Below are 27,721 nucleotides of genomic sequence, written 5' to 3' on the forward strand. Positions count from 1 at the left end.
TTACTTTATAGTAAAAACAAAAAAACTACAATAACAGGAATAGCGAATATATTGCGCTTAAAGCTTTCGAACCATTTAAAAAAATAAATCCAAAAATAATTTCATTTTATATATTTTAAATAGACATCTTGCTCATTTAAGGTCAGATCAGTTCGTAATATATAAATTTGCATAATCATTCATAAAAAAGTTTCCTCGATAAGAATATTATCATACTCCTAATGAGTAGATCAGGATGTAAAGAATTAATTAGTCCATTGATTAGTCCTATATGAGAAGCAATGATTGTCATAACTGAACAGTCATCATTGCCATTTCAAGGAAAGTAGTATCACAGAGGTAGAGCCTAGTTCTATAATTGAAATGGAGTCTATGAATTGGGAGCTATTAGTAATAAATCTATTGGTAAGTTTTTTGCTTTTAAAGACGAACCAAAGAAAAAACGGTACTAGTGTTTTACATGATACACACTCGAGAAGTGAAGTTTGGTTAATGCTAATGAAATAAAGCAAAATTATGATGAAAATGTAATAGTTTAGAAACAAATTTGGGCTATATATTTGCACATTTGAGGGGGGGGGGGGGTAAAGTCGAGCATATATTAAATACGTAACCTAAACAAACCTATTCTAACCTAACCAAAATACCAACTAAGTACTTTAAAAAATATAGCTATAATGTATTTTCCAACTGATCTAAAGCAAAGTGTCTAGTATAAAGAAGTTGCTTGACCAGTTTCTTGTCTCATGCGATCGAAATTTTCGAGTGTGTTTCATATAAAACACAAGTACCTTTAAACTTTCATGCTGTCGCACGTTCATACTTTTTGTAAAAAGATACAGCTTTTCGTCGATAGGCTTGGGCCATCGGCCCTCACAAATACAGGCCCAAGTCATCTCTGCCCGGTATAAAAGACAGCTTTATTGATGGTATAACTATTCATTTTTTCAACATTTTAGTTCTTCTTTTTAGAACTTTTATGGCCTACTTTCAACAATTTAGCTGAAAAAAATAGAGATTCAACAAAAGAAAGAGTAAAGAATTGACTTTACATGAAAATATATTACATGTCGGTAGCTTCGGATCTCACCTCATATTCAGCTTTTTTTGTATTTCATTTCTTTTAGTTTCTATTTTAATAGCCATTCCCATTTTTTTTCTCTTCTGGAATTATTCTTCGTATATTTTAACGCTTCTATCTTGATTATTACAGCTACAAATCTCGAAATAGAGGAAGGTGACCTGCTTGATTTTACCCACACAGATATAAAGTAGGGAGGGAGTGAAATGTATTTTATAAATCTTTTGGGGGTCCAGTGAAAATGCCAAAAAATAATATTTCAAAGAGAAGTGCAAAACAGGTAATTTTCAAAATATAAGGCGAAGAATGGCAAAAACATCTAGCAAGAATAGCCCCCCTCCCTAACAGAGGTAGTAATAAAAGAAGAAACAGTGGTCATAATTCAGTAGCCATAGTCAGTTCCGTGCAGCCATTATCACAGCAGTACATCCTTGTTTTAAAATTGACTAATTAACCAAAATAAAGTTTTTTCAACTGAAAACAATAAGCGGCATTAAAACTTTAAACAAACAGAAATTATTCTCCAAGTGAGGGGACTGTCCCTCATTTACGTTCTTTGTTCTTAAAGTTCTATAGAAATATATACAGGGGCGAATCTCCAGCATTTTTATTGGGGGGGGGGGGCAAGAGAGGTCTATATCCGGATCAAAGGTCCAGTCAAAGGGCATGGAATGTATAATAATTTTTTCTTCGCATTATTGGGGGAGGCAAATGCCCTCCCCCCCTTGCCGCCCCCAAACGACACCCCTGAATATATATCTCATTCAAGCCTTAAACTTCTTATAGAAACTATATCTCATAGAAGAAACTATCTGTATATATAGAAACTATATCTCATAGAAAACTTAACGGTCCTTATTTTGAACAATCTTTCTTAAAGAATGATGAAAAAATTCAAACTTTGGCGTAAAGAGCAAGGGTTAAAAAAAAGAACAGCCCCCTCATATTCGGAAGATGTCCTTCTTGTTTAAAGTTTTATTATTCCCCTTTACTTTGAACTGAAATAAAACTTTCATTTTTTTTAGATTTAATGTCTAAACTTTTTCAAACCTTGGTAGGAAAGAAAAACTTCTTACATCCCACCTCATAGAAATTCATCCCTCAAAAATTGTCCCGGCAAACTCTCGTCTTCGTGGAATTCCTCCCGCAAAATATGTCCCCAAAGAAATTCCGTATACTTCTATGGATGCCCATAAGGGAGATTGGGGGCCTTGCCCGCTGGAAATAGGGGACTTTAAAGTAATTACTCAGTTTAGCAAGTAAATATTATTAATAAGTAAATAATCAAAGAACCAGCTTTTTATTCCTAATATGCATTTGTTTCGGGTTTGAAGTAAACATCCCAAGTTCTTAGTGTATAGAAAAGTTCGTATAATTATAGAAAAAGAAGGAAAACAACTTAAAAATGGGGTAATTCCGATGAAAATACGCCGTCAAGTTGAGCAGGCCAGAGTTTCTTTGAGCCGATATCTGAAGCCACCATAATCAAAAAATGTATAATAGCCTACCTATTTTTTTCCAGAACGGGTGCATGCTTTTTGGCGTTTCATTATTGCTTTTTTTTTACCAGGAGCGACTGCATTGACATAATTAATTAAATCAAATTATTAATCAGTAATGTTCAACACTTACAGCCTTTTTCAGTACCACCCAATACTAGAAATTCTTACTTGTTTTTTTAATGTTTTTTTTGTTCAAGAACGCTATTAAATAAAAAACATTTTTTTTTAACTGAAAGTAAGGAGCGACAATAAAACTTAAAACGAACAGAAATTGTTCCGTAAATGAAAGTGGCTGTCCCCTCCTCCATGTCTCACTTTTTACGCTAATGTTTTTTATTGTTTTAAAATATAGAGTTGTGAGAAAGGCTCAAACTTTAGCGTAAAAAGCCAGGCATCGACGAAGGGACAGTCCCTTTCATAGACGGAATATTTTTTGTTCGTTTTAAGTTTTAATGTCCTTCCTTACTTTCAGTTAAAAACTTGTTTTTTTTTATATAATTTCTGAACGTTTCTGAATTAATGCAGTTTTTGATTTTGGCTCACCGAATACGAATAATTAAGACAAATTTGTATATTAATTTTACTTTTTTTTGCTAAATGGCTGTCCCGAAAGTTGTTAAATTTTATTTACGAACGTTTTTATTAGTAATAAATATATGTAACTTACGAATTAGCTTACGTAGCAAACTTCTATATTTGTATATTTTTATTACGTATATTAGGGGGCTCGCCCCCTTTAGTCCCCTATTCAATACCTCGCTTTTTGAGCTTAAGTTCAAATTTTGTTCCAATTCTTTAAGAATGACCCCTTAATCACAAAGGCCGTTGATTAGAATAAATAGCTCTTATGAAAGAACTAAAAAAAACTTTACGTAAAGAGCGAGGTATTGAGTAAGGGGCAAAACCAAATCATATATGTAATAATTTCTGTTCGTTTTAAGTTTTGATGTTACCTGATTTTCTTATATTTAATTTAATGTTGTTTTTTAAATAATGCTGGGAAATCCGATGCCTCCTTCATAGCAATGTCCTTTCCCCCGGGGACTGTGGGGGATAAGTCATTCTAAAAAAAATCGTTATTATATTTTTCGACTATGCTGTAAAAAATAGCTATCTCAAAATTTTGATCGGGTGACTTTGGGAAAAAATGAGCGTGGGAGGGGGCCTACTTGCCCTCCATTTTTTTGGTCACTTAAAAAGGGCACTATAACTTTTAATTTTTGTTTGAATGAGCCCTCCCGTGATATTCTAGGACCACTGGGTCGATACAATCACCCCCGGGAAAAAAACCAAATGAACACGCATCCGTGATCTTTCTTCTAGCAAAAAATATAAAATTCCACATTTTTGCAGATAGGAGCTTGAAACTTCTACTGTTAGGTTCTCTCTTTTTTCTAAAATAAGGTAAATTTTCTCACGCACTTAACTTTTGATGGGTAAAACCAAACTCGATGAAACTTATATATTTGAAATCAGCATTAAAATCTGATTGTTTTGAAGTTTCTATCGGTATCAAAATTCCGTTTTTTAGATTTTCGGTTACTATTGAGCTGGGTCGGTCCTTAATTACAGTTCGTTACCACGAACTGTTTGAGAATTGTTAAATATAGTCCATCCAACCCCTCGGTGCTCAATATAACTGAAAGCTATGAGTTCCTATCTTATCTTTCATAAGTAGACTATGGTTTTGTGTATTTTTGTAATTACTTTACTTTTTCTAATTATATATACTTTTACTTTACTTGACATTTTTTTTCATTACCTTCCAAAAACGTTTTTCTCTAAGCTTTACAGCCCATTAAGAGGAAGACACAGAGAGCATTGAAACATTGACCCTTTTTTTCCGTGGGGTGAAATGTGTTTAAACAAATAAAAAATTCAACTAAATATAGGGACCAGCTTTAAAACTTAAAATGAACTGAAATTATTCTGTACATAGGGGGGAATTGACCACTCCTAAGCTCCCCACTCATTAAGCTAAAGTTTTTTAGTGTTTTGAAAATCCTTCTTCCAATTTTTAGGCTCTTTTGTGTTAGTAAAATTTCTTAAAAAAATGGAAAAAAGTCAAATTCCAAAGTAAAGAGCAAAGACTTGAGAAGGAGACAGCCCCCTCTATATAAAGAATAGTTTCTGTTCATCTTAGGTTTAAAAGCTGCTCCTTACTTTCAATAGAAAAAATCAGTTTTTTTAAATTTAAATACTGATTTACAGACCCTTCCCAAGGTCAAAGCAAAATATAATCTGGGCCATCAGCTCCATCTAAACGCTTGTTTTATTCATGTTGAAATGTGTATGTCGATGATTGTAAATCGATTAGTACCACCCTACTTTTCCTGTTTTTCTGAATTAGAATGTTAGATTATTATGTTAGAATGTTAGAATTTAAATTTATGGCGAAATTTGAATATACTGTCAAGATTTGCAATGAATAGTATTTTTGTTCAATAAGTCTTTAATAAAATTTCTACTGCAGAATTTCAGGTGGAAAAAGAGAGGTATTATTGTTATTTATGAATGGAAATTCTATGTGACTTATGATCATCTATGTGGCTGAAACCATCATCAAACAGTTTGTGGTAACAAACTGTAAGTAAGGAGCGACGTGGTTCAATAATAACAAAAACTAAAAAAAATGGAATTTCGGTATCAATAGACATACCAAAAAATGTATCGGTACTTGTGTAGTATATAAAACACTCTAGAACTTGTATCACGACGATGAGATAATACCCGGTTTTGACGCTGTCTATACCAGACAATTACCTTCGGTTCGTTGGGAAACTACATTATAGCTACACTTGAATTAAGTATTTAGTTTATATGTTGGTTAGGTTACGTATTTAATGAATTGTTCTTTTACCTTTTAGAACTTTTTTCAGAACTGTTCTTTTACATTTTTTGGCCTGATTATTTAGCCTCATCAAACAGTTCGTGGTAACGAACTGTAAGTAAGGAGCGACCCGGCTCAATGGTAACCGAAACTGTAGAAAACGGAATTTTGGTATCAATTAACGCATCAAAAGAACCAAATTTTAATGTTGGTTTGAAATATATAAGTTTCATCAAGTTTACTCCTACCTTTCAAAAGTTACGTGCCTGAGAAAATTTTGCTGATTTTCGAAAAAAGGGTGAAAGACCCCATAAAAGTTATAGAACCTCAATGAAAATCACACCATCATATTCAGCGTATCAGAGAATTCTACTGTAGAGGTTTCAAGCTCCTATTTACAAAAATGGAATTTTGCATTTTTTGCCAGAAGAAAGATCACGGATGCGTGTTTATTTGTTTTTGTTTTTTTTCTCAGGGGTGATCGTATTGACCCAGTGGTCCTAGAATATCGTGGGTGGGCTCATTCGAACGGAAATTAAAGGTTATAGTGCCCTTTTTAAGTGACCAAAAAATGGAGGGTAACTAGGCCCCCTCGCACGCTCATTTTTTTCGCAAAGTCACCCGATCAAAATTTTGAGATAGCCATTTTGTTCAGCATGATCGAAAATATGATAACTATGTCTTTTAGGATAACTTAATCCCCCAAAGTCCCCCGGGGGAGGGCTGAAATTTATGAACTTTACCCAATGTTAACATATAGTATTGGTTTTTGGGAAGTATACAGACGTTTTCAGGGGGGATTTTTTCTGGTAGTAGGGGGGGGGGGAGTGGGTCGGGGGTTATGTGGGAGGATCTTACCATGAAGTAATTTTTAATGGGAGAAGGGACATTGCTATGAAGGGGGCGCCGGATTTCCCAGCATTTTTAAAAAAAAGATCATAAATTATATATAAAAAAAACAAGATTTTTAACTGAAAGTAAGGAGCAACATAAAAACTTAAAACGACAGAAAACATTACTTATATGATTGGGTTCATCCCCTAGTCAATATATCGCTCTTTAAGCCAAAGATTATTTAGTACTTTCATAAGAGCTATTTATTCTAATTAACGGAATTTGTGATTAAGCGGTCATTTTTAAAGAATTGGAACAAAATTCGAACTTTAGCTTAAAGAGCAGGATATTGACTAGGGGACGAATCCTCTAATATACATATTAAAAATGTAAGAATATAGAGGTTCGTTACGTAAGTTAATTCGTAAGTTACATATATTTATTACTAATAAAAACGTTCGTAGATAAAATTAAACAGGTTTCGAGAAAGCCATTTAACCAAATAAAAGTAAAATTAATATTCATTTTTTTTTAATTATTCATGTATGGTTAGCCAAAATCAAAACCTGCATTAATTCAAAAACGTTCAAAAATTAAACAAAAAAAAACAAGTTTTTTTTTAACTGAAAGTAAGGAACGACGTTAAAACTTAAAACGAACAGAAATTATTCTGTATATGAAAGGGACTGTCCCCTCCTCAACGCCTCACTCTTTACGCTAAATTTTGACTTTCTCACAACTCTTATTTTTGTTAAACAATAAAAAAAACTTTAGCGTAAAGAGCGAGGCGTTGAGGAGGGGACAGCACCCTTTCATATAGAGAATAATTTCTGTACGTTTTAAGTTTTAACGCCGTTCCTTACTTTCAGTTTAAAAAACTTGTTTTTTTTTGTTTAATAATTTTAAAGGAGTGGCCAATGACCTGGAAAACCTCGCTTATTTTCCCACTTTATAAGAAAGATAATCCCGCTACACATAATAACTATAGACCAATAAGCCTACTAAACAGTGCTGGAAAAGTTCTAGAAAAAATTATAAATAGGCTGGGAATGCGGATAGAAGAGAAAAAAATCTTGCAAGAAGAACAACATGGGTTCAGGCCAGCTTATCCTACGATTGATACCGTTTTATTATTAATGCTCTTGTAGAAGAATATTGTAAAGGCAAAGGATCGTTATGTGTGGCTTTAATTGGTTTGAAATCAGCATTTGATAGTGTAGATCGTGTTTTATTGTTTAATATTTTTATTAGATTTAGACCTACCAATCCCTTTTAGAAAAATTCTATTATCTATGTATTCATAGAATAAAAGTTTTGTGAAAGTTGCTAGGAAGGGAATATCTCGAAAAAGGACGTGCGCCAAGGAAGTACACTTTCCCCAAAATTATTTGCTATTATATTTTTCTTTATTTCCGACAAAGATGGGCACCTACCCTCCGACTGGGAAATCTAAATATGTAAATGCTACTATGCAGACGACACTATATTACTGGCAAAGAAAAAGAATGATTTAAAACTCTTTTGAATCTCCTTGAAAAATATTTGCAAGAGAAGAAACTAGAGGCGAATGTCACGAAATCCCAAATCCTGATTTTTAGCAAAAAACTCTTGGAATAGCAATAAAATTTTTATTGAATGGAAAAATGCTGGAAGTTGTGGAAAAAGCCAGATACTTAGGTTTCAACCTTTGCCGAAATGGAAAATTGACGAGTCATGTTACAACAATCGCACAGAAAGGAAGAAATGAATTATTTGACATATACAGAAGCATACTAACATCAGAAATAAGACAACTGAGCCTCCACAAACATATATTTAAAACTAAAATTGTACCTATCCTATATTACGAATCAGAATCATGGAGGTATTAGCCGGGGAAGCAAATAGAAACCCTTCAACTTCAACATTATAAACGAGTTTTTGGCTTACAGAATACAACACATACGTTAGTATTAAAAGGTGATCTTGGTATATTTAACCTGAAATTGAAAAGATACGCCCAAATCATCAAATTTTGGTTAAGACTCCTCAAGCTTCCCCAGACTAGACTTGCCCGAACAGCATATGAAGATCTTCTCCTTCAGTGTAACAAAACATCATGGACAGCACAAATCAAAAGCATATTAGATGATAATAGATTTTCAAGTTCGTGAGAGAAAGGAAAAGGGCCAGAAGACCATGAAAAGTTCTTCAAGGAATTTAGTGCAAGACTTGAAGACCAAGAAGTGCAACTATAGCAATCAGCTGTGGATAATTCTCCGAGGCTTACTTTGTATAGAGAAGTAAAAGAAAATTTTGGATATGAGTTTTATTTTAAGCAGGGATTGTCCATTAAATGTCTGGGGATCTGGATTCAGGTTCGAGCTAATTGTCTTCCAATTTATGGTAAGGTTGTAAGGAAAATGAAGGAATTTCCGGAGCCCGGGTGTAGTTGCTTGAGATGTGGGGGGAATGATTATGGGTTGGGCCATTTCCTTCTCCGGTGTAAGCAGCTTTCTCATTTAAGGGGATAAATTATCCAGGATGGGGAAGATAGGCTACTTCGTTGGTTAATGAGGTCTAGGACCCCCGTTATATTGTGGCGGTAAAAATTTTGTATTGAAGGGGAGGATGTCAATTGGAGTGTAATTTTTGTTTAGTATTTGTCTTTTTTGTATATGGCTGTAAAAGGCTTTTAAATACAGATTATTATTACTATAATGCGCTCTGGGCGGTTCCCCTTCCATAAATCTTTGTGGTAGTTTTCACAATTTTGTTACTAAAATATTTTATTTTCATCATATTTTATTCATTAGCATTAAACAAACTTCACTTCTCGAGTGTGTTTTATATAATACACAAGTACGGATTTATCTATCCTTTGCCCGTTTTTTAATTAGAAATCCCAGTTGCCTACTCGTTTGCAAGTCCGTCGGGCATGGTCGGCTATAAATCTTTGAATCATTTTTGGTTTCCAATTGCTTTCAAATAGCTTACGACACTAAATAATCTAAATAAACTATTTAATAAGAAATTAAATAAACAATCTCAGCTAATGAACATACAACAGACAATAGCCTAAATGAATTTCTTTTTAATGTCTTTTATTGTTTTTCCTTTACTGTTAGGATAGACAAAAAGAAAGTGTTTATTATTATTCCAAAACAAGTAATAAGTTTTAGTGCAATTTTTTGTTCACTACACTCCTTTTTTGTCCATCGGGGCAGAAAATAAAATTATTTCTATGTAATAATCTGAAAAAGTGCCTAAAATTCATAAAATCGGGATTTCTATGGGTGTCTGGCTTTAAATTCCCAGTCATATATAATTATTTAATTATGTGTATAATTATGGACAAGTCCATTTTAGTTCTTATTTTTTTAAATTTTTTTTGGCCTAGTTTCAACAGTTTAGCTGAAAAAATCAGAGACTAAACAAAAAAAGAGTATATAATTGACTTTACATGAAAATACTTTACATGTCGGTAGCTATAGTTTTCGGATCTCACCTCATATTCAGTTTTTTTTTTTTGTATTTCATTTCTTTTAGTTTCTATTTTAATAGCCATACCCATTTTTATTATTCTGAAATTATGTTTGGTATATTTTAACGCTTCTATCTTGATTATTATAACTGCAAATCTCGAAATAAAGACAGGTGAACTGCTTGATTTTACACACACTGATATAAAGTAGGGAGGGAGTGAAGTGTATTTTATAAATCTATTGGGGGATCCGGTTAAAATGCCGAAAAAGATGTATTTCAAAGAGAGGTCCATTTCAAAATATAAGGATAAGGATGGTAAAAATATCTAGGAAGAATTGCCCCCTCCCTATCAAAGATAGCAATAAAAAGAAGCAACAGTGGTCATAATTGAGTAGCCATAGCCAGTTCTGTGCAGCCATTATCACAGCAGTATATCTTGTTTTAAAATTGATAAATTAAACAAAATAAATTTTTTCAACTGAAAACAATAATTTTTTAAACAAAAAAAATAAACTGAAATTATTTTCTATATAGGGAGGAAATGACCCTCTCCGTGGATAAAGTTTTTATCCACGTGGATTAAGATAATCTCCATGGATTAAGATAAAGTTTTTTAGTGTTTTGAAAAACCCTCGTTTTCCAATTCAATGGTTCTTTTGTGTTAGTAAAAGTTCTTAAAAAAATTGGACTTAAGTCAAGTTTTAAAGTAAAGAGCAAAGACTTAAGGAGGAGACAGTCCCCTAGATAAGAAATTATAATTTCTGTTAATCTTAGGTTAAAAGACTGCTCCTTGCTTTCAATAGAGAAAAGCAGTTTTTTTTTAATTTAATTTCTGATTGTTCTCAAATTATGCCAAAAGTCTAACAAAAATATAATCTGGGTCATCGACCCCTTAAGTGCTTCTCTTATTCATGTTGAAATCTATATGTCAATAACTGTAAATCGATTAGTACTGACCTACTTTTCCTGTTTTTCTGAATTAGAATGTTAGATTTAAATTTAAATTTCGGACAAAATTTGAATATACTATCGATTGTCAAGATTTGCAATGAATAAATAAGTCCTTATTAATGTTTGTGCTGCCGAATTTCGGGTGCAAAAAGAGAGTTATTGTTGTTATTTATGGATGGAAATTCTATGCAACTTGTGGCTGAAACCATCATCAAACAGTTCGTAGAAACGAACTGTAAGTAAGGAGCGACGCGGCTCAATAGTAAGCAATACTAAAAAAAATGGAATTTTGATATCAATAGAAATACCAAAAAATGTATCGGTACTTGTGCAGTATAAAAAACACACTCGAGATGAGACAGTACCCAGTTTTGACGCTGTCAATACCAGACAATTACCTTCGGTTTGTTGGGAAACCACATTATAGCTAAACAAAATTTATTTTAAAGCCATATACAAAAAAGACAAATACTAAAGAAAAATTACACTCCATTTGACATCCTTTCCTTCAATACAAAATTTCTTACTGCCAAAATATAACGGGGGGACCTAGACCTCATTAACCCATGAAGGAGCCCCTTTGATCCCCTTAAATGAGAAAGCTGCTTACACCGGAGGAAGAAATGGCCCAACCCATATTCATTCTCCCCACATCTCAAGCAACTAGACCCAGCCTCCAGACCTTCCCTCTTTTTCCTTACAACCTTACAATAAACTGGAAGACAATTAGCTCGGATATGAACCCAAATCCTCAGATGTTTAATGGGCAATCCCAGCTTAAAGTAAAACTCCTGTCCAAAATTCTCTTTTACTTCTATATACAAAGTAAGACTCGAAGATTTATCCACATCTGATTGCCATAGTTGCACTTCTTGGTTAAGGAGTCATCATAGTTGCACAATATAATGCACAAGTACGGATTTATCTATTCTTTGCCCGTTTTTAATTAGAAATCTCAGTTGCCTGTTCGCTTGCAAGTCCTGTGGGCATGGCCGGCTATAAATCTTTGAATCAATTTTAGTTTCCAATTGTCTTCAAATGGCTCACAGTACTAAATAAACTATTTAGTTACAGCAGATAAACTATCGCTCAAGCCACAATAGTGGCTTAATAAAACGTCATATGTTCTTACCATTTCTACGTTTGTTGATAATGTTATTCAAAAAATGTCGTAAGTGCCAGTTAAGTACGATGTAATTATTAGTTGAAAATAAAAGTCATCTCATCTCTCATCTCATTTAATATGAAATTAAATAAACAATCTCAGAAAACAAACATACAACAGGTAATAACCTAAATGAACAAACAATATGCAATTGAATATGCAAATCAACCTTAAAACGAACAAAAAATCACTACAAACAAGAATTTGGCTACTGTCTATTTCCTGTCAAGGTATAAAACCCACTGCACGATTGTACTTTACTGATAACTATACGCGTCTTAAACAGTCCTTAGTAAGAACTAAAAAATGAAACTGGATATTTGATATATAGTGATACTGACGGCTGAAAGCTGGTCAGCTCAAGATTTATTTCACTGCAATTTTCATTGTATTTTTAATGCTGTAATAAGCGCAAAAGAAAAAAAATGTCTAATATAATATGTGTAATATGTTTTCAGTAGGGCACCATTACAGCGCAATTGTTGTCAGCGCACAATGTTGTAATAAGCACAAAAGAAAAGATGTGTAACAGGGTTGCCACCGTCAGTAGGATTTTACTAGATCTAGTTAAAAAAAATATAGTAAATTTAGAGTATCTAATAAAATGCCCAAAATCAAGTGAAAACTAGTGAAAAGTCATGGTTTATAGTTAACAAACCTTTTTTTATTTTCCATGAATTCAGGGAAAAAAATCATCGTGAACATATGACAGTTTACAATTTTGGCTTGTCTGTTTTACAATTTACAATTTTGCTTGTCTATCTCAGAGACAGACAAGTAGTCACCTATTTTCATAAACAGACACTTCACTTCTGGCGTCTAAAGGTCGATAAAACTAGCTTTCTGTGTATCAAATCTTACCAAATAAAAATGAAGCTATAATGACACTTGGATTTGTGATGATCGGGAATCTATTGGAATCAAAACAAAAGCCAACCACCCAAGGTGATTAGGTGAATCTCCTCAGTTTAAACACTTTTATTGAGAAAAAAGGAGCACGTTGAAAGAAATTAAAAGTAAGTAGAAATGTAACATTATATATATATATATATATATATATATATATATATATATATATATATATATATATATATATATATATATATATATATATATATATATATATATATATGTATAATAATTAATAATAATAACAATAATAATTTATTTTTGACCCATTAACAATTATAAAAAAGTGGAGTAATATATATACTCCACTATATATATATATATATATATATATATATATATATATATATATATATATATATATATATATATATATATATATATATATAATAATTAATAATAATAACAATAATAATTTATTTTTGACCCATTAACAATTATAAAAAAGTGGAGTAATATATATACTCCACTATATATATATATATATATATATATATATATATATATATATATATATATATATATATATATATATATATATATATATATATATATATATATATATATATATATATATATATATATATATATATATATATATATATATATATATAATATATATATATATATATATATATATATATATATATATATATATATATATATATATATATATATATATATATATATTTATCAAAACAAAGATTTTTGAACTTATAGGTTTCCGGAATTTTCAATCATACTATGAAAACGAAAGAAAAGAAGAAAGGAGAAAAAAAGCAAAAAGAAAAGGAGAAAAAAAGAAGAAAAAAGGAAATTCATTATGCTCCTATAGTAAAAATCGATGCTTGATGGTGCACGCGCAAAAAAATTTTTTTACCATTTAGTAAAAACAGATGCGATCTAGTAAATTTTTCCTCTCCGATTTAGTAAATTCTTCCAGGTCAGGGTGGCAACCCTGTGTGTAATATCATTCGGTTTCAGTAGGGCACCAATGACAGCACAACTATTCTTTCTTTCAACGATTTGAGATCTTTCCCTTCTTGTGGATCTTCGTGAGATCTTTCCCGAATTTGGGTGTATTTTGTAGGGTAGGGTGCTTGAACTTCAGGGCACCGGGCACATATTTAGGTTCTTAATATTAGGCTCGTATCTCAAGCTGTTTTGCACCGAATTTCACCAGAAGGAAGTTCTCACGACCTTTAGAGGGATCTTCGTTATGGCTCCCAGCATGTAGGTAGGACAATGTACACTTTCTCTCCCACTTGTTATAATTTCCTTTTGTTTTTGCAGGAAGGGACTGTCTCGTTGGTGTGCATTGTCTTCTTGTCGGCTTGTATTCTTGTTGGCTTGTATTGTCTTCTGGCAGCTCTTTTACTGTTTATTTCCTTTATCTATTATCACATTCGAATGGGGGTAAGTTTTCTTTTTTATAGTCAGTTTAGAATTCTGTAAATTTTTTCCATCATTTCAACAATTTTTTTGGGGGGGAGGGGGGGGGGTGGCTGGGATGTCCTATGCCGTAATTTAGCATTGTTTAAAATCCGCTCATGTCGTTTGATTTTTGCAAATTTTAAACTATACAGATTTTGGGCGGGATATCTCAAAGATGTTTCATGGACCGCTTTTGAAAAATTATAAATTGTTCAAAGTTTTCTGGGTTTGTATTTTCATGTGGTCCTAGAATATCATGAGAGGGTTCATTCGATCGGAAATTAAAGGTTGTAGTGCCCTTTTTAAGAGACCAAAAAAACTGGATGGTAAGTAGGCCCCCTCCGCGGGGATTTAAATTATTACGTATATGAGGGGGGTCGCTCCTCCTCAACACCTTGCTCTTTACCCTAAAGTTTTTAGTACTTATAAAAATGTTCTTTATTATTCTAATTAACCAACCCGTGACTCAGGAGTCATTCTTAAAGAATTGGGAAAAAATTCAAACCTTAACGTAAAGAGCAAGGTTTTGAGTAGTAGCAACCACCCTCATATACGCAATAATCTCTTTTCTTTTTAAGTTTTAATGTTGCTCCTTATTTTTAGTTGAAAAACTTGTTTTTTTATATTTCATTTGCCAGAAGAAACATCACAGATGCGTGGTTATTTGTTTTTTTCCCCAGGGGTGATTGTATCGACCCAGCGGTCCTAAAACATCGGGAGAGGCCTGATTCGAACGGAAGTTAAAAATTCTAGCGCCCTTTTGAAGTGACCAAAAATATTTGGGGCAACAAAGCCGTCTCCCACGCCGCTTTTTTCCCAAAATCGTGCGATCAATATTTTGGGATACCTATTTTGTTCAGCATAGTTAAAAGGCCCAATAACTATGCCTTTAGAGATAACATGACCCCTCACAACCCCTGGGAAACGGTCTTTAAGTTTTAAAATTGGCCCATAGTTTATATTGGAAGCTGTCCGGAAGCGCAAAAGTTAGTTGAAGTTAAGAAATGAATCGCAAATTAAGTTTGATTACTTGGAACATTAATGGAAATGTAATCAACAAACTGCCAATCCTCGAAAACCTTATTCGCAGTTATGACTATAACAATATATGTCTCCAGGAACATTTCTTGACAAAAGAAGGGACTGAACTTTTAAATATCGGTGATTCAATCGATCTTTTTGCTGCTGGTGCGAAATCGAGGGACAGAGGCCGGCCCTCAGGTGTTATCGCAATCCTTGCTTCAAAGTCTTTACGCGCGTAAGTTTTCATCGTATCCGATAATTTTCTTGCGATCAAGATTGAACGGACAATAATCTTCTCAGTTTATATGCCTATGGACTACAAATCATCTAGATCAGATTCCAAGTTCGATAGTGCTTGTCGGAAATTTACAAACGCTATTGCCAATTGTCACACCCAAGATTTGTTATACATTGTTGCCGGAGATATGAACTGTGATTTGATTAATCCGGAGGGCCCTAGATCCCAACTACTCTTGACTGTATGCTCTGGTCTAAACATAATGGAGAATGATCTCGATTTCACGTATGTGCATAACTCTGGAGCAACTTCATCTCTTTATTTTATAATGGGTTCCCATCAACCAGTTCCCCTTTGCCAGTCATATGTGGATACATCTATCACCGCATCTGATCACTTACCAGTGTGTTATGTTTCCCTACCTAATACATCTTCGAAATCCCACCCTGATCTGCCCAGTGGAAGAAAATGGCATCAGAAAGTTATGTGGGATAAAAATAATTTCCCCTTGTACCAGAATGTATGTGACGATATTTTAGCAGGAGTTCGCGTCCCTTACAATCTACTTCATAAATCTTCTTCATTTGCAGCAAGTGATAAACAAGTACTGATCAATATATACTGTAGCGAAATAGTTCATGCTCTGCAGTGTGCCGGAAAGGCTGCAGTACCAGTTTGTCATGTTCGGATTGGTTTGGAAATACCCCAATGGTCCGATAATTCGGATCTTATAGATGCGTGTGCGGACGCGAAATTCTGGTTGCACATGTGGATAGATAACGGCATACCACGTCATCGTATAGCGAACTCCATCCGATTATATACTAAGCGAAGATTCGCAAAAACCCTCGCTTCACATCGTGCTCTGATTATTGAATTTGATAGTAAATCTGTAATGCAAGACCCCAATCGCATGTGGATATTCCTAAAACAGAAGAAACTTAAAAAATCAGTTGATGTTTCAACTGATGAAAAAAAAATCATTCAACTGGGAGAAAAATCACCCAGTGAGAGTGGGTGGGTTAAATATATGCGCACGAGTTTTCATCGCCTAATGCTGATCTGGAACATAAATTTTCTATTGAGCTCGATGCCAGTCTTGCGGAATGTGAACGGGAAGTTGGTTTTATTGTGTCTAATTTGTCAGTCAGTAAGGCATTCTCGAAACTGAAGAAGAAGTTGTCGAGGGGAGTGGATAACCTGTGTGGATTGCATCTGCAAGCGGGAAGTCAGAAGCTTGTTGAGCACTTTTTTCTCCTGTACCAAATGATTTTTAATGCTGGGATTGTTCCAGACTCTTTCTGCACGGGTGTAATTACTCCTGTACTAAAAAAAGGGAAAAGACGGGGGGCAGTGTTCTTCTTACCGTCCAATAACTGTCGCGCCTGTACTGTGCAAATTATTTGAATTAATTGTTGTAAATAGCCTTAGGGCTACATATAACACGACAGATAATCAATTTGGTTCCAAAAAGAACATGAGTAGAGAAGCCGCGTATTATACGTATGATTGCTAATTTGTTGATTCACGCCGATGATTCAAATGATACACTGTATTTTGCCGGTCACGATTTCAACCGCGCGTTCGACTCCAGTGTGCACCCTCAGATATTGTTGTTTGCTTGGAAGCGTGGCGTGGATGGATAAGTCTATTCTATGCGCACTGAGGAATAGTGCGTGTAAATTAAAAGTGCGTCTAAATGTACCGTTTGTTAATGCTTCAGCTATATCTTCTAGTCTTACACCAATAGAGAAGGGAATACGCCAAGGGGCACCTACTTCGCCACCGCTATTCAATAATAGTATTATTTCATTCCAAGAACCGGTCCAGTCTACATGTATCCTTATATGTCTCAATGTTTCGCTGATCGATAATGCCGACGACATTTTGAACCAGAGTAGAACACTTGTAGGCATCGAAGAGACTTTCCGTGTTCTGAGTAAGATACGGTAACATAGGTCTTTCTTTTAATCCCCAGAAGAGTGAAGTTCTCGTATACAATAGCCGCGTTAAAGATAGTGTACCAGTTGATGCTATTCTCGGAGCTTATATGATTATTTCTTCGTCTAAGATTATGTACCTCGGCCTTCCAATATGTAGTGATCTTAAAATAAAACTCGCGATTGCCTTGTTTCGGTGTTTGCTGTAAAGACACGCAGAGCTTATGAAATTCGCGTTTCAATGAAGCACCACTTTAACCGTTTTATACTCGCAAGGGTGTATAACGTTTTTGTTTTGCCACATGTGCTAGCCCTAGCCTCTCCGTTTTGGAAAATATTTGCTTCGTCTGATCCCCGCAGTATTCGGTCTACTTTCTACAGATATAGCAAGCATCTGCTTCGTCTTCCAATTTGGATGAGGAATTCGAAAATATCACTGAAGTATGGTATAGCCGACCCGCTGATAGCTGTACTGAATCGCCGTGCTCGATTTGCAAAGGTATTTGAACTAAGCCACACTTTGTTATGCGTCGTAATAACTTAAATTTTAAAATTTTTTTTTGTCGTAGTAATGTTCTTAATTTTGTTTTTCTGTAGTTGAGTTTTCTTTGGATATTTTGAGGTAAATTTTCTTTCTTTTTTTGTACTCCATCTACAACATTTTGTATGCTTAATAGTGGGTAATAAAATAATAATAATAATATTTGTTATTTATAGTTTTAGTATTTATGCCCCATGTATAATATTTGTTACGAAATAAAAACATACTAAATAAAAAGATTATGGTACTTTAAAAAAAGTTACTTATTGTTCCAATTAAACGACCCTTATGTTTCAGGAGTCGCTTTTAAAGAATTTGGACAAAATTTAAACTTTAGCCGAAAGAGCGAGGTGTCGAGGAGGGAGTAATCCCCTTCATATACGTAATAATTTCAGTTTGTTTTAAGTTTTAATGTTGCTCCTTAATTTCAGTTGAAAAAAACTTCTTTTTTTTTAATACTACAAGGATTAAAAAAAAAATATGGCCCCAAGTGCTGATACTGTGGAAAATGAGTTTCTTAAATATGGTGTCTCGGGTTATAAATAAGTTACTGATGGGTATGAATATAATTTTTGAGCAAGAGGAAGTACAAAGCGATTTTAGGACAACCCTAATTCAACCACTGTATGTGAAAGGGGATAAGATTTACTACTGCTACTAACAACTCACCACAGTATCAAGCCACCTGAGGCCAAAACAGCTACGCATGCTCCTTATCCGTCCCAATCTATTCAAAGCCTACCTCTTTGCACCCCCAGGAAGTTCCCATTCCCTTTAAATCTTTCTTTACGACATCCTCCCACCCCAACCGCGGACGACCTGTTTTCCATTTAGCCCCAGATGGTTGGCCAAAAAGGACAATCACTGACAATCTGTCATCCTTCATCCGAAGAACGTGCCCTACCCATCTCAATCTTTCTCTCATTATAGCCCTAGGAAAGGGGGTTGAACAACATTTTTCGCACGGCCTACTGCTCGAAATACGGTCAGGAAGCCGGGTACCCAGAACAATCCGTAGCCAATTTCTCTGAAAAAAATCAGGCAAATCTTCATCTACTTTTCGGAGCGCCCATGCTTCAGAGCCCTATTTGACCGCTGTTATGACTGTAGCTTCTAATATTCTAATCTTGGTTCGCAGACATATCTTCCTATTCCTCCAAACTTTTTTTTAACTGTGAAAAAACACCATGAGCCTTGGCTATTCTACTTTTAACATCTTCACTGCTCCCACCGTCTTTACAAATCTTTTTATTACCCAGCGTCACCTTTCCATCTTCACTTATTCCTAGTCTTAGTAACTGAGTCTTCTTAACAAATATTTCTAAACCTATTATATCACCCTGAACTTGCAAAACCTCTAAAAGCTTATTCATTTTGTTTAGACTTTCATTTAGGATGCTTATATCATCAGCATAATCTAATATCTAAGTTCAGGAGAGTTTTTCCTCTCCGTGGAGTTTTACGGAGGTGCTGTAACAATGGGGTTTTAGAAAAGAACAGTGTGGTTTTAGAAAATTTAGAAGATGTGTCGACCAAATTTTCACTCTTAGATTAATAATTGAGAAGTGCCTTAGTTTCAAACTAAGGTACTTCTCAAACCTTTAGTCTTCAGTTTTATCGATTATGAGCAAGTGCTCGATTCTGTTGATAGAAGAGCTTTGGCGAAGGTCTTATCCTTGTTTGGTAAACCAGATAAATACGTTAGAGTGATTTGTGCTGAGGGTCGAATGTGATGCAACGGCAACTAACCTCCCCCCCATCAACCCCAAGGCCATCATGGCACTTCATATGGAAGGGACGGTCTTATAAACTTTGCAGGGGGCTCATTCGATTGGAAATCGGAAGTTGTAGTGCCCTTTTTAGGAGTCAAAAGTGATTGGAGGACAAATGGCCCTGAATCCTTTTTTTCCCAAAATGTATCCTATAAAATTTCAATCTTAGTTCAAGATTTAGATAAAAAAAAATATCCGGGGTGGAGAAAACCCCCTGGACCCAGGGGTAGGTGGTGTAAGTTATACCTTGGGGAAGAGGCGTCCCGAGGCTCTTTTTATTCGGGGGGCGATCTTCGTAAATTTTACCGAATCGCTACCTGATTTATACCGAATTTTCTGCAGAAATCAAGAATTTTGCGAAATTTCGGCCGATTTCGCAAAATTTCTGCCGAATGTCACAATAGTTGAGGGACGACGAGCTATTTTGTTCAAAACAGTTTAAAGCTAAAATAGCAAAAACTCTAGGTTTGACACAACCCCCCCCCCCAGAGCCAATAGACAAGTGTTGTAAGTTATGCACCAGGGGCATATAAGGTTTTTATGTAAGGGGTGGTCGCATAAACTTCAGAGGTGGCTCATTTCTTTGGAAATTGAAAGTTTTATTTACCTTTTTAAGATTGAAAAGTGAGCTGAGGGCATCTACCCGCCCCCCCCCCCTTCACATACACCCTCTTTTCTCCAAGCACATTCATTCAAAATTTTTAGAGAGTAATTTTTTTAATACTCAAACAATCAGATAACATAAACTTTGGGGTCAAAATAGCCCCCCCCCCCTCAGAGACTGGGGGAATGGTTTCAAATTATGCCTGGAGGCATATAAGGTTTTTATGGAAGTGATGAAATTCGAAGGGGGCTCAAATGACTAGAAATTTAAAGTTATAATTCCCTTTAGAAGCCCAAAGTAATCTTATGACTCTGGGGCAAGCATTGTAAATTATGCACCGAGGGCATATAAGGTTCTTATGTAAGGAATGATCGTATAACTTCGTCAGGAGCTCATTCGATTGGAAATTGAAAGTTCTAGTTCCCTTTTTAAGAGTCAAAAGGTACAGGAGGGCTGCTAGCCCTCCTGCCTTTTTACCCCAAAGCCATCCGATCGAATTTTGGAGATAACCATTTTGTTAAATAAAGTCAAAAGATCCGATAACAAAAACTCCAGGGTTAAAATAACCCCCAGAGCCCTGGGGCAAGTGTTATATATTATGTCCTGGGGGGAGGAGGGAATACACATCTCTTATGCGAGGATCTTGGAAAATAGTTCAAAGGTCAGATAGACCAAACACCCCACCTCACTCAAAATACTTATGAACGATATTTTACTCCAAAATTTAAGCGAGCTGACCCCTGGCCGTCTCTGCATGCCCCCCCCCAGAAAAAAACTTGATAAAGATATTTAATTCCAAAATTATGTCAACTCACCCCTGTCCATCCATGCCCTGACCCCCCCCCCCCCCAAAAAAAAAAACAACTTGTTAACAATATTTTATTCCAAAAGTAATGGGAGCTGAGCCCTGGTCCTCCATAGCCCAATACCCCTCCCTGCCCCCCAAAATATCAAAGATAAGTCAAGGAAGCTGACCCCTGGCCCTCCAGCCATGCCCAGATCCCGCCCCCCCCCAAAAAAAAGAAAAAAACAAATAACAGCTTAGTATCATTATTTTTCCCCCAAAATCAGGGGAGCTAACCCCTGGTCCTCCCTCCATGCCCCCCCAACCAAAAGAACTTATTAACGATATTTTATTCCAAAAATCCTAATAATTTTATTAGCTCTTTCCAAGACTGTTCAAGACATCATCTATATTCTTCACTACAAACAAGAGTTTGGCTACTGCCCGTTTCCCTAACGGTAAAAGCATAAGGCCTACTGCGTATTTGGCTCTTTATTAAAACGAATTATATTACAAATATTCTCTTTTGTACTTATTACAATATTGAAAATAAAATGGAAATTGCAAAGAAATATAATCTTGAGTTGTCCTTAAACGGAGCGGTAAAACGCTGGGGCCTAGAAGCGTCAAAGCTTTAAATCCGGCCCTGGGTGAAACAAAATCTTGAGATATTGAGCTTTTAGCAATTAATATCATTGTATATAAAATATTCAGTATAATTTTATTAGTTCTTACCAAAAGAACTAAGAACAGTCTTTATTTTGGAATAATTTTTTTTTTTGAAATAGGGAATTTGAAAAACTTGAAACAATGGCAATCGAGAACGAACAGAAATTAATTTAGAAATAGTTTCCAAAAAAGAAATTTTCTAAAGAAAATTGAAGGCCACATTATACTTAAGATCAGAAGAAATAGAAACCTACAGTTACTCAAAAAGACCAGAAATACCTATGTTTGTTTGAAATGATTGTTTATTTAAATTCTGTTGGTTTTGTGTTTCGTTTATACTTCAATAGCAAAATATTTTTGTTCGTTTTAGGCTTCATTTGCATATTCAATTTAAGCTTTACTCATTCTAAATTTTATTTATTCATTTATATTACTACCTATTGTATTTTTTTGCTATTATTGTTTATTTAATATCTATTCGGTTTGGGTTTCATTTATTCTTTAATGGTTATTTTTGGTCGTTTTGAGTTTGAGTAATTGTAGGTTTCTGCTGACCTTAAGGTTAATATGGCCTTTACTTTTCTTTAGAAAACTTCTTTTTCGGAATTCTTTTAAAATTAATAATGGCAAAAGCCAAGCCGAGGCAAAAGTTAAAGATTCAAAAAATGTAAAATTACAAAGGAACTATTTCTAATTTAAGGTCCATTTGGATGTCATGACGCGAAGAAAAAGCTCAAATTGTCTGCGTTTAGAAGACAAGCGACAGTGAGAATTCATATATAGAAGCCCGAATGCCACTTGCCGAGTATATATATATATATATATATATATATATATATATATATATATATATATATATATATATATATATATATATATATATCCATCCCTTCCATAAAAACCTTAAAAAAAAAGTGGGCATAACTTACAACCCTTGCCCCTAGACTCTGGGGTTTGTTACAACCCCAAAACCCTTGTTATATGATATTAGACTGTTTTTAATAAAATGGCTATATCAAAATTTCTATTAGATACGTTACGGGACAATACAACGTGTATGTTTGTGGGGGGGGGGGGGTAGCTGCTCTCCAATCACTTTAACTCTTAAAAATAGCACTTGGACTTTTCATTATCAATCCAATGAGCCCCCTCCGAAGTTTATATGACCACGCCTTCTATAAAAACCTTATGCATCCCCAGGGTATAACTTACAACTCTTGCCCTGAGGAGATTTGTTATCCTCAAAGACATAACTTCCTGACCTTTCAAACATTTGGACAAAAATGGCTACTTAAAAATTTTGATTGGAAGTGTTTGGAAAAATAGTGGACGTGGGAGGGGGTTAGTTACTCACCAATCACTTTCGACTATTGAAAAGGGCATTAGCACTTTCAGTTTCCAATCGAATGAACCTTTTATGAAGTTTCTACGACTAAGCTTTCTATAAAAACCTTATATATCCTAAGGGCATAACTTACAACCCTAGCCCTGAGGGCTGTGGGGGGAGGGATGTCAAACTCAAAGACCTAAGTTCCAGACCTTTCAACTACGTCAAAAAAAGGCTATATCAAAATGTTCATTAGAAGTGTTTGGGGAAATGATGGGCGTGGGGAAAGGGGAGGGCATTCGCCCTCTGATCACCTTCGACTATTAATAAGGGCACTATTCCTTTCACTTTCCAATCAAAAGAGCCTTTTTTGAAGTTTCTACGACAGCACTTTCTATAAAAACCTTGTATGCCCCCAAGGCATAAATTACATTCTTTGCCCTTGAGAACTTTGGGGGAGGGGAGTTTCATCCTCAATGACATGATTTCCGAACCTTTCAACTACGTTTCAAAATTTCGATTGGATGTGTTTGTTGAAATGCTGGGCGTGGAACGAGGGTTAGTTTCTCTCCAATCCCTTTTGACTATTGAAAAGGGCACCCGCCCTTTCAATTTCTAATCAAATGAGCCCTTTCTGAAGTTTCTAGAAAAACACATTCTATAAGAAAATTTATATGCCCCAAGGGCATAATTTACAACCCTTGTCCTGAGGGCTGTGGGGGGGGGTGTTATCCTCATAGACATAATTTCCAGATCTTTCAACTACGTTAAACAAAAAGGCTGTGTCAAAATCTTGATCAGATGTGCTAGGGGAAATGATGGGCATGGGGAGGAGGGGGGAACATTCACCCTCCGATCCCCTTTGACTACTAATAAGGGTACTAGCTCTCTCAATTTCCAGTTAAATCAGCCCTTTTGAAGTTCATACGAAAACACTTTTCATAGAAGCCTTATACGTCCCGAGGGTATAAACTAAAGCCCCTGCCCTTAAGGACTGTGGAGGGGGAGGATTGTCATCCTCAAATACATAATTTTCCAAACCCTTGAACTGTGTTTAACAAAATGGGGACTCGTAGGGACGAGGGGGACGTCGGAGGGATGTTAGTTGCCCTCCAATCACTTTCGACTATTAAAATGGCGCTAGTCCTTTCAATTTGCAACTGAATGAGCACTTTTTAAATTTCTACGACAACTCCTTCGATACAAAGTGCCTGTCTGAACAAATAAATAATACATTATGCCAACATCGTTCATTACTTAGGCAGCGCTTTTGCGCTGCCTATGATTTATCAATGTCTTTTAAAAAGATTTATCCCTATTTGAACTTTTATTTATCGGACTGATGAACTATGACAGAGCCTTATCATAGGTAAATAATTCAACGGGAAAGGATTCAAGAGTCCAGATCAGAATCAGGAGGGTAGGGGAGGGGGATTAAATTGTGTTTCTAGATCTTGGTACCGAATCTATGTGAAAGGTGAGGCCAAGAAATACAAACAAAGCCACAGGACACACGATTGCTTCAGAATATGTATATCCGTTCCCGAAGAATATATATATATATATATATATATATATATATATATATATATATATATATATATATATATATATATATATATATATATATATATATATATATATATATATATATATATATATAATATAATTAATATGTAAATATATATATAATTGTTTATATATGGACATTAATAAGTTCAGAAAAGAAGTGTTTTTAAAAATGTATGTTTTGATTCAAAAATGTATTTTGAATAGATATCAAGAATTCGTGGCAACCAAGCTCATCAGAGCATGCTCTTAAACGTACCAATGGAAAGTCAGGAATCGACAAATTCAACTGAAGACACCTCTGCAAATGGTTCTACTTTTTTTTCAGAAGGTACAAATGCTCTTATTTCAGTTCGTTTTGAAAAAAATTATAACAGAAAATAACTTGGGTGTATCCGCAAAATTTAGAAGATAATAATTCAGTATATTACTTCAATTTGATTTGTAGTTCGCTTTGTTTCGTATATTTTTCATCTTTTCTTCATCCTCCTTGTCTCTTCCTTCATTTACATTACGCATACTTTTACATTGTAAAGAGTGAGTAAAAATAAAAAAATGATAATAATAATGACAGCTTGTGTCCATATTTCTTCATATTATTGCTTATTAGATTCTGCAAGTTGTGAGTTTTTTTTCTCTCTTCCTCTTTTCCCCCTCCTTTCATGTTTTTTTTGTTTTAGTTTCTTTTAAATTATTATGTGTTACTCTGTAACTGGTAATCTTTGATTTATATATTGCTTTGTGTTGCATTTTATGTGTTTTTCCTCGTGATACTCCACGTATTGTACCTCTGTACAGTGTGGGTTAGAAATAAATAATAATAATACATGCTTCTCATCCTCATGACCCTGTGTAAATTCAAACAATACTTTTTACTTTATTCCTTAATTAAATTAATAACTTTTAACAAAAAATAAACAAAAAAGAAACCCAATTTTTTTTCGATCTAAAATATTTGCTGGGCACACTATTGACGGACGCCCTTGTCCTTTTCTCTAGATTCAACCTTGGTTTACGTTGTTTTTTTCCAATGCGAAAAAGACGACCGTTTTGCATTTTCCATTAGATTTCGTCTGTTTTCTGTTGAACAGAAAACGTAAATTCACGTACCGGAAATTGTAAATTCACGCACCATGACGGTTCAACGACTATGCTCAAATATTTTATGTTCGAATTTTTTATTCGCCCATTTCTTATTTAATTCAGTTCTTTTTTCTTCTAATTTCTGTCTTTAAAGTAAGGAACGAACTGGTTTAAAATAAGAAGTAAAGCAATTTTTCAGCATTGACTCTGAGTCCTTTTTTCGACAAAAATGGCAGCTGAAAAAATTAGTATTCAAAAGTAAGATTTAAAACGGCACACTCCTTAAAGAAAAGTCCTAAATAAATTTTCTGTTTCTATTTGCCTGATATGAAATTCCCGAAATTCCATTACTAAAAAATAAAATGATTCACAGGCACCAGGTTTTTAAATGGATCACACTCACACCTGTCCAAAATCATGGTCCACTGAATCACACCTGGATCACACTTTTAATGGATCACACTTACACCTGTCTAAAATCATGGTCCACTGAATCACATCTGGATCACACTTTGAATGGATCACACTCACACCTGTCCAAAATCATGGTCCACTGAATCATACCTGGATCACACTTTTAATGGATCACACTCACACCTGTCTAAAATCATGGTCCACTGAATCACATCTGGATCACACTTTTAATGGATCACACTCACACCTGTCCAAAATCATGGTCCACTGAATCACACCTGGATCACACTTTTAATGGATCACACTTACACCTGTCTAAAATCATGGTCCACTGAATCACAACTGGATCACACTTTTAATGGATCACACTCACACCTGTCCAAAATCATGGTCCACTGAATCACAACTGGATCACACTTTTAATGGATCACACTCACCTGTCAAAAATCATGGTCCACTGAATCACACCTGGATCACACTTTTAATGGATCATACTCACACCTGTCTAAAATCATGGTCCACTGAATCATACCTGGATCACACTTTTAATGGATCACACTTACACCTGTCTAAAATCATGGTCCACTGAATCACATCTGGATCACACTTTTAATGGATCACACTCACACCTGTCCAAAATCATGGCCCACTGACTCATACCTGGATCACACTTTTAATGGATCATACTTACACCTGTCCAAAATCATGGCCCACTGAATCACATCTGGATCACACTTTTAATGGATCACACTCACCTGTCCAAAATCATGGTCCACTGAATCACACCTGGATCACACTTTTAATGGATCACACTCACACCTGTCCAAAATCATGGCCCACTGAATCACACCTGGATCACACTTTTAATGGATCACACTCACACCTGTCCAAAATCATGGCCCACTGAATCACACCTGGATCACACTTTTAATGGATCACACTCACACCTGTCCAAAATCATGGCCCACTGAATCACACCTGGATCACACTTTTAATGGATCACACTCACACCTGTCCAAAATCATGGTCCACTGAATCACACCTGGATCACACTTTTAATGGATCACACTCACACCTGTCTAAAATCACACCTGTCCACTGAATTCAAGCCTTGCATACTAACTATTTAAATCAGAATCATGCACAGGGCTTCATCCTCCATATCCGGTGTAATCTCATATCTGCATTATAGTTACGCATTATAGTTACGCATACTAGTTCATAGTTTCCATAGTTTACAAATTTCTTCATTTAATCGAAGACCACTCCCTCCCTTACAAGGAAAGCCCCTCCTGCGTAGTTTCATTGAGTTCAAGTCTGTTTATTAATTAACCGAAATCACAAATTTTAATACATAGCACAATTCAGTCTTCTTTTTTGCAGGTTGGATAAACTGGCGCAATATTGGGCAATATATTGTGGAGAGATTGTTCTGTATTTGTTATATGATATTATTGTTTATTCTATGTTGTTACATCTTTTACTTCCTGGCTGAGAAGCCAAGAAACAGAAATTAGCGCCACCCACTGCAAAGTCCAATGCCATATTCTTTACCTCTTCTTTTATGTATTTATATTATATATATT

At 34.8% G+C, this 27,721-nt stretch overlaps 1 protein-coding gene across 1 annotated transcript; it reads left to right on the top strand.

The window, feature by feature from the left end:
- The first annotated feature begins 345 nt into the window (after positions 1–345).
- Positions 346–27,667, top strand: LOC148945596 (uncharacterized). The gene is made up of 4 exons (XM_089098775.1): positions 346–405; positions 14,031–14,153; positions 24,846–24,969; positions 27,519–27,667. Exons 1-4 carry the CDS (start codon positions 364–366, stop codon positions 27,650–27,652), a joined length of 423 nt encoding a protein of 140 aa, XP_088954901.1. The 5' UTR covers positions 346–363; the 3' UTR covers positions 27,653–27,667.
- Positions 27,668–27,721: the final 54 nt, after the last annotated feature.

The sequence above is a fragment of the Artemia sp. Qi Xiang Cuo genome, chromosome 13, assembly GCF_049724085.1.
Source record: "Artemia sp. Qi Xiang Cuo chromosome 13, ASM4972408v1, whole genome shotgun sequence".
Classification (NCBI taxonomy): Eukaryota; Metazoa; Arthropoda; class Branchiopoda; order Anostraca; family Artemiidae; genus Artemia; species Artemia sp. Qi Xiang Cuo.

What these genes read in the sequence shown, in the direction of transcription:
- LOC148945596 (XM_089098775.1), top strand. Translation starts at nt 364, where the DNA reads ATGGAGTCTATGAATTGGGAGCTATTAGTAATAAATCTATTG. An exon ending in TATTAGTAATAAATCTATTG is followed by an intron (nt 406 to 14,030) that starts GTAAGTTTTTTG and finishes TTGTTTTTGCAG; the next exon opens with GAAGGGACTGTCTCGTTGGT. An exon ending in ATTATCACATTCGAATGGGG is followed by an intron (nt 14,154 to 24,845) that starts GTAAGTTTTCTT and finishes TATTTTGAATAG; the next exon opens with ATATCAAGAATTCGTGGCAA.